This window comes from Coffea arabica, chromosome 1e (genome assembly GCF_036785885.1).
Source record: "Coffea arabica cultivar ET-39 chromosome 1e, Coffea Arabica ET-39 HiFi, whole genome shotgun sequence".
Taxonomy (NCBI): Eukaryota; Viridiplantae; Streptophyta; class Magnoliopsida; order Gentianales; family Rubiaceae; genus Coffea; species Coffea arabica.
The window spans coordinates 2,212,025-2,219,897 of record NC_092311.1 but is presented as its reverse complement, the minus strand read 5'-3'; the positions used below and the strand labels follow the sequence as shown (position 1 = coordinate 2,219,897).

At 33.4% G+C, this 7,873-nt stretch overlaps 1 protein-coding gene across 1 annotated transcript; it reads right to left on the bottom strand.

The window, feature by feature from the left end:
- Positions 1–5,080: 5,080 nt before the first annotated feature.
- Positions 5,081–6,830, bottom strand: LOC140007772 (7-deoxyloganetin glucosyltransferase-like). Its single transcript, XM_072051030.1, has 2 exons — positions 6,314–6,830; positions 5,081–6,093 (listed from the first exon to the last, which is right to left on the bottom strand). The coding sequence occupies exons 1-2, from the start codon at positions 6,828–6,830 to the stop codon at positions 5,165–5,167; spliced, it is 1,446 nt and encodes a 481-aa protein (XP_071907131.1). The 3' UTR covers positions 5,081–5,164.
- Positions 6,831–7,873: the final 1,043 nt, after the last annotated feature.

Below are 7,873 nucleotides of genomic sequence, written 5' to 3'. Positions count from 1 at the left end.
TCGAAAATCAAAGCATTGGATAGTAAAAATAAAAAGTGCAATGTTGTATTTCCAAAATTGGATCTAATATTTGAATGCACCTTATGATAGTAAGAAAGTGGGTTTTTAAGTTATGGGCCTGGCAAGAGAAAAATTGAGATGGAATCCTATAAGATCTCCCCCCTTCAAAATTTAACGTAATTTCCTTTCAACTGATTCAAGTAGGTACACCAAATAAAGAAAATAAAGAAAGGAGTTCATTCTGGAAAAGAATGTCACGCTCTTTCTTTCGGGAAGGGAGGATTAAGAAAATCCTATTAATTGTAATTTTCTCCAGATCCCTCGGAAAGACATGAAAAAGAACGACTCGAATGTTTACCTTGAGATAGCGCATGGAGCTAAGTCTTCCTTTTTTTTCTTGACTTTATAAAAGGAAGGTGAAAGAAATTTATTTATGAATTGAACGAGAGATCTCAAAATTCCTAATTACTTAGCTTTTTTTTTTATAAAAGGAGCCATATTAATTCCTCACTTATTTTCGTGATGATTCAAGCCCAACATCTCTCGATTACTCAGCTTGTTATGTACCTGTAGTTGAGTTACACTTATGGGACGAGCATGGAGATTCCTTCCTCTAAGCTTCTTATATTCTATATTTGCACTTGTAGAATGAGATCATGGGCACTTTCCGAAAATACTAGTAACTTACAAGTCCAGGGGAAGCCAATTCGTATCAATATAGATATATTAGAGTATCCGTCAAAGAAATAGTTGCTTGTTTATTTCTTTTCTAGATGGCATGATGATGAGTTGCCTTCGTCTGCCACGATATATGTATATATATATATATATATATATATATATATATATATATATATATAAACATATACATATTATAGTACAACCCAACCGCCAAGAAAGAAAAGGAAGTCAAGTGCCGTTAGAAAAATTACAAGAGACCAGTTTCTTTGGATTGACCATTATTTGCAACCAAAAAAAAAATTAATTACATTATAAATATGGTTTTAATTATTTTTTCATTTCATATATATTGCATCACAAAAATGCTATAGATTTATCCCAAAATTTAAGAAAGATCAGCAAGGGAGCATTGTAAGTGATTCCCAAGGAAAAATTATCAAGAGACAAGAGCACATTACAAGTGATTTCCTGAAGGGAGGTTTTTTTTTTTTTTTTTTTTTTATCTCTCTACTATTTTTGTCCTCGACCCGAAACATTGAATACTAAGTAATCAAAAAATTACTAATATCCAAATGCTTATTTTCATTTTCCAACAAATTTGGTGTTTATGAGGCTTCAACTTGTATTTGGGTAAGCAGCATATGGCCTCAATTTTATTGTTACGGGCAAACACATGTTTAAACGTTTGAGATTAATATCTTCCATTGACGTATTTGTAAGAAAATTATTTGGTCAGCGGAATGAGCAAACAATTTCGTATTGTTCTTGCTTGAATTTGCAAATTGATTCAGGCCTTGATATTACAAAACAAATAAATACTTACTTGTTTAGATGAATATGCAGTGCCTGATGTAGATGTTCGAATTCCAGCAATTAGCCTTCCACACATTAGGCCTCTAGTTTGTCCACACAGACTCAAACTAATAGATTACTGAATTTTGGAGTTTTGTCTTTTGTAGAAAAGAAATAGCGGTACTGCTTTCTTTCCTTTTCAAAAGGAACAACCGTAATTGTTTGTCACCCTTCTTTTTGGGACCCTTTGCAACTTTTGTCAATAGGGTTTATTTATACAGTTGTTTTGATTAGATCAATATCTTATATTATCCTGATCAAATCAATATAACACAACTCATATGATTATCCAATCCATACTTGGTTCTTATCTTGATCAAATCAAAACAACCGATTTATATTTTATTTTTATCTTGATCAAATCAAAATAGAATACAATTAATACAATTATCTAATTCATGTTTTAATTTTGATCACATCAAAATATAAACACAATTATTATAACTATATTAACTATTATTTTCATCTTTATAATATTTGAGTCATACTCAAATACCAACTCCAAATTCCGTCTAGCTTGGGTTTCAAGATGTGCTAGCATCCTTACCAAAGTATAAACCCATTCTAATCAACTTCCCTATTAGTTCAAATCCTTTTGTGTGTGACTATCTAGGTTCATTACCCAGTTGGCAATATAATAAACGTTAACCTATTAACATTAGTTAGAACATTTTTAACACTTGAGAAGTTCTCCAAATATACCTCAAGTTACCATAGTTCATGAGTGATGCCTAGCAGCATATCATGACACCCAACTGGTGATGAAAGATTGGAATCCTTTTACATGAACCATGACTGCAATTGTTTTGCATAAAAATCCTTCTATTACTGTATCCCTATTGAGTCTAGTTTAGTAACAATGTCAAACTCAAATACTCAATCATATGACTTAATCTATCAAACCACTTGACTATAAAATTGATCATCTACATGAATCAGTTTGTCTTGGCCAAGAACTCCTTTAGTCAAGATTGATAGACTTCATAAGATATCAAACCATTTATTATGGAATAATAGATCCCATTTTGCATAAACACTTGACTTCATGCGTAACTAATTAGAGGTACCATATGCCAATACTCATTCGTGATTAGAACAAGTACTTTCTGCATTGATAGACTTTAACCACCTATGAATGAGCCAACCGTGTCATCTCAAGTCTAAGGATCACATGCACTATTGCAATCAATAATGAATCATTGACATTAATAAGCTAATGATTCATTATTTAAATTAGTCAGTGTTCAAGCCAACTTGTCACACAAGTGCCTCTCATATTTGTTCTAGTATCGCATACTTAATGGTACGAGACTCACCATTCTATCATCATTAATATCTCATATTAATCATAGAAAATTAAATATGAGACTAATCTTCCGGATTAATCTTGCCCAATTAATAATCCTATGATTAGGAACAATTTAATATTATTTGTACCAGTATTTTCCGTCACTCATATTCTCATCACATGAGAATGGAACCTTAACAAATAATAATGGACAACATTCAATCAAATCTAAACCAAGAATAATTGAATCAAGAAGTGCCATTTTATTTTAATCAAGACAATAATTATTAATGCTCTAGGGCACACTGCTAACAGTATTAGCATGTTAAGCTAGTATGTATGTGTATCTATGTGTGTGTGTGTGTGTGTGTATATATATATATATATAGAAAATTGTTTGAGATGTTGACTTTTACTTATATATAGTTGTCATGGTTCTCAAAATACATTAAAAAATCCAGTTTTTTTTGGTCTGTTATTTTGAAGAAGTAACTCTTTATGCACTAACAGTGCGGTAACCTTTTTACACTAGCAGCCATTAATATATGCCACATATATATTATTTAAATTTTAAATTTAAATTCATATTATATGGAATGATCTAAATATGTTAGTGTAAAAAAAATTTTACATTGACAGTGTATAAAAATTTACTATATTTTAAATGTATTACCATAAAGAGATGTGCACTCAAACTAGTGAAAGAGTTTCTTTTTTTTTTTTAAAGATTAAAAATTGGATGACTTCATAGTCAATAGTAGCTGGAACTCAAACATTCTACTTTTAACATTTTTACCCTCACTTGAAAGTACATAAAAAAATTAATACTTACTTATTATCGAAAATGAATTGCATGTAATTAACTTTTTATATTATAAATTCCGTATATGGCTATGACATAAATATCTTCTGTCAGTTATTGACAAATAGGTTTAAGATTACACCATCATGTAACGCATTATGAACTAAATTATTTTATTAAAATTGTAATTTAATATTAGAGCGATTATTGCGTAAAAACATTTGTAGGCCCAGAAGACTGTATTGTTTTTTCTTTTTTTTTTCCAATAAAGGGTCCCACATAATGTATGACAAAAAAGGTGAGCATAATCACTTCCTTAATAATGGAGGAGAAAACAACAGATTAAAAAACGCAGATGTAAGCACGGAGTGAGAGGGTTGCGGGCTTATGGGAGGCTTGGGCGGGGGCGTTGATTGTTGACCTTAGTACTGTGGTCGTGTAATAAACTATAAAATGCCTGCAAGAAGTAAGCATGGATGCGAACATTTAATTGTTCGATGTTGACTATATATTCAAGACCACTCCTGTAATTTCTGCATTCAATCATTGCCATCACCTATTTTGGATTGTAAATTATTTGAAATAATTTTATAAAAAAATATTGTAGCACTTTTTTTATATGATATATGTGAGATGAAAAGATGATTGAAAAATGTGTTGATAATGCAAGCAAATTAGTGTGTAAATAAGGTGTAAATAAAGTGGAATAATTAACGATCCAAACACACTCATTAATGTTAGGAAAATGTTGGATTGGCTGGCTGGTAAAATTAGGAGATTTTGAATTTAAAACCTTTCACTTATTAAAAAAAAATCCATGAGAACGAGGCCTTCCTTTTTTCTCAAATAAAAAAAAGAAAAAAAAAATTAAAAAGGGTTAGAATTTGACATTCACCATTACAACCTGCAGTTTTATTAATAAGTTAAGAGCTAGTAACCGAGGTAGGAATAGGTTAGATGGTTCAAAGGAGAGAGTGTAAATGAAAAATTTTGAATTCAAACTCTTCCATTTTAGCAATAAAAAAAATGTTGAGAGTAGTGGGAATTTGCTATAATTAAACTCTCTGCACTTTATAAATGAATTCAATATTGAAGAGCACCATATCCGAAATAAGTTAGGTTCATGATTTTTTGGTCTGTAACTAGTGTATAACTTGATATTGCAACTATTTTTTTATTTTTTATGAATTCATATATCCAATAAAAAAAAATGTTAATGAATTCATGTATTCAATAATAAAAAAAAATCTTTAACTTCACATAATCTGTGCGTAGTTCTTGGACTCGAGGACCTGATCAAATGTTTGCTATCACGGTATGCCATGCCAAATTGCAGTATTTTGCATTTAGTAATGCAGACAGGGACCTCAATATATTCCAAAGGTTTGCGTAGCTGGCTAGATGGGACTTCGTAATCAATATTAACTTTCTAGGAAAAAGATAAGCACAAAAGAACATTGAAGGATTGTAACCTCCGTAAATAGAGATAATTTATTTATAGAATTGAAAGAAATTCATTACATAAATATGCTATTCTGATTTTACTTGGTGAGAAGCACTTGAACCACCTTATCCAGATTCGAGTAAGAAGAACCACCCGAACTTTTAGCTGCTTCTTCAGCCTTGTTCTTCCACTCCAAGGCTTTTTTCTTCATGTCCTTTCCCTTTTCTCTAACCATCAACTCAGTCACAAGGCTCTCAACTTCGTCCCTCTTAACATTATTGTCTATCTCCAATCCATTGCCCCACTTGGTGCAGCAGAACCAGCAATTGGTTTGTTGTTCGGCGAAAAACGGCCAACAAATCATGGGCACCCCACTACAGATACTCTCGAGAGTTGAATTCCATCCGCTATGAGTTAAGAATCCTCCAATGGCAGGATGGCTGAGAACTTGTTCCTGAGGGCACCAGCTTGCTAGTAGGCCTCTATCTTTAGTTTCCTCCAAAAATTCAGGAGGAAGAATTGCAGAGGCGCCAGAGACAAGATCAGGCCTAATGATCCACAAAAATGTTTGTTTACTATTTGCAAGTCCCCATGCAAACTCCACGAGCTGGTCAGGAGTCATAACAGTGACGCTTCCAAAGTTTACATAGACAACAGAATTGGGATCCTTTGGATCAAGCCATTCTAGGCACTCGGGCTCTTCTTTCCAAAGATTTGACCCCACAACTGATAACCTCTCATCTTTTACCTCTTTCTGGAGAAGCTGTAGAGGCCCAATGGCGTAGATGGGAGGAAGGATGGCAGACAGAGCATTTATAACATCCTCTTCCAGCTCCTCAAATGTGTTCAAAATAATAGCTAAAGCCTTCTTGGCTCTCTCAGTCTCTTGCAGGACGAACTTTACCATGTAGTCATCCGGATTTGTAGTTCTTAAGAAACTTGGAAGATCTCTCAGACGTATATCTTTCATCCCGGGAATCCAATCCAAAGCTTGCTCAAGGTATCCATTTGACAAATAACTTGCATCTGTAATTGACAAGGATTCACAAGTTTAACTCGATTAAAAAATAAAAAAGAAGATACAGTAATTATTAATATCTTAAATGCCATCAAGCTAGTTGCCAAGGGGGTTATATTATATCTATTTCGCAGTGCAGAAGTTCAGAAATCCAACTAGTGCTAAAAGTCTCTCTCACGAGAGCTCAAAGGAGAAATACCACAAAAAGTTCTTGGGCCTGAAGAGTACCTTTGAGTGGTATGAGACCCTTTTCTATGAGCTTAGCATAGTGCATATAACCCAAGAATCCACATGCACTAGGAGTCCAAAACAATATTTCTGGGACGCCTAGTTCTGCGGCAGCTTCAAGAGTAAAGCTCATGGCTCCATCAGAAACTATGCAAGAAACAGGGGGCACTTGTGATGAAGAGGGATCATTAAGTTCTGCAAGGAGATCTCTAAATGGACCTAAGCAATGAGTAGTGGTGGATTCAGAAAGGGAGGGGACGTCTTGGGTGACATCAACATCAGAAGGAGGAAGCCCATCAGGAATGGCTTTAAATTGGAAATCAGGCAAGACATTGAGGGCATCAGGACCTCTAGACTTCAGCAAACGTTTGTGGTTGAATTCTGTGTTAACAAAGGTTATATGAAACCCTTTATGATGAAGGAGCTTGGCTAGTTTCAGCATAGGGTTTATGTGACCCTGTGCTGGATATGGAATACAAACAGCATGAGGCTTTTCTGGCAGCGAAATGGAAACCATTGCTTGTGTTTTTTTTCCCCTTCACTTTCTTTTGTTGTTGGAATGAGTTGTGATGCTTAAGCTTAAGCCCGCGGCTATCTATCCAAATTTATAGCGGCCGGAGCAATTTGTGAAAATTGAAAAAGCCAAATTTAGCATACGTAATAATCAACGAAATGAAGCAAAACCATTGGGAAACAAAATGGTATTGTCTTTATGTAGATACTAAACATAATTAGGGATAACCAATTTACATAATTTTTTAGGGATATTATGTAAATATATCCAAAGCAACAGAGCAGTTAAGTGGATAATGTAATCTTGGAAAAGGGGTTTTGAAACGGTCTAGGTCAATTGCTATAGCTTGAGTTGCTTTCATTTTTTCACCCCACATAAAATTACAGAGAAATTTTGTATATATATTTTGAAACATCAGAAGATCATGTGATAATATATAGCTATTATATTATACGAGTAGACTGTAATTTACCCACAATAAAGTCCAATCTCTCAACCGCTGGAAAATTAATTTCATCCTATGCAGGGACGAAATCTTAGGATATCCTACCTTCACGGATCACACAATGGCAAAAAAAAATCTTAGGATGAAGACGTAAATGACCTCGAATTATTGCAGATCTGATCCGTGACAAGAAGGGTTATTGATGTGAACGTGAATTTGAGTCCAAGTGACATGACATGCTTTCTCATTTCCAGACTTGCATGCATGTTGACCAATACAATTAAGAATCCAAAACCAAAAGTTGATTTGTCACACATAGTTTAAGTGATCATGACAGAGAAAACCTTTTATTACTTTATCAATGTTCGAGCTTCATCCTTAAAACAAAATCTCTTAGGTTAATATGTATTTTGTACAGAAAAAATGTTATTTTGTCACTTCGAGGAAAAGTCGAGTTGGATGATAAGATGAAAAATATTGTCTATAAAAGATAATGAATTCAAAAATTTTCACTTTATAAAAAAAAGACATCATTACTCTAAATTAATTTACGTACTCTTAGCAGCCTTCCCTATTTATGTATTTTTGTCAGAGTTATTGC

What these genes read in the sequence shown, in the direction of transcription:
- LOC140007772 (XM_072051030.1), bottom strand. Translation starts at nt 6,830, where the DNA reads ATGGTTTCCATTTCGCTGCCAGAAAAGCCTCATGCTGTTTGTATTCCA. An exon ending in GGGTCTCATACCACTCAAAG is followed by an intron (nt 6,094 to 6,313) that starts GTACTCTTCAGG and finishes TGTCAATTACAG; the next exon opens with ATGCAAGTTATTTGTCAAAT.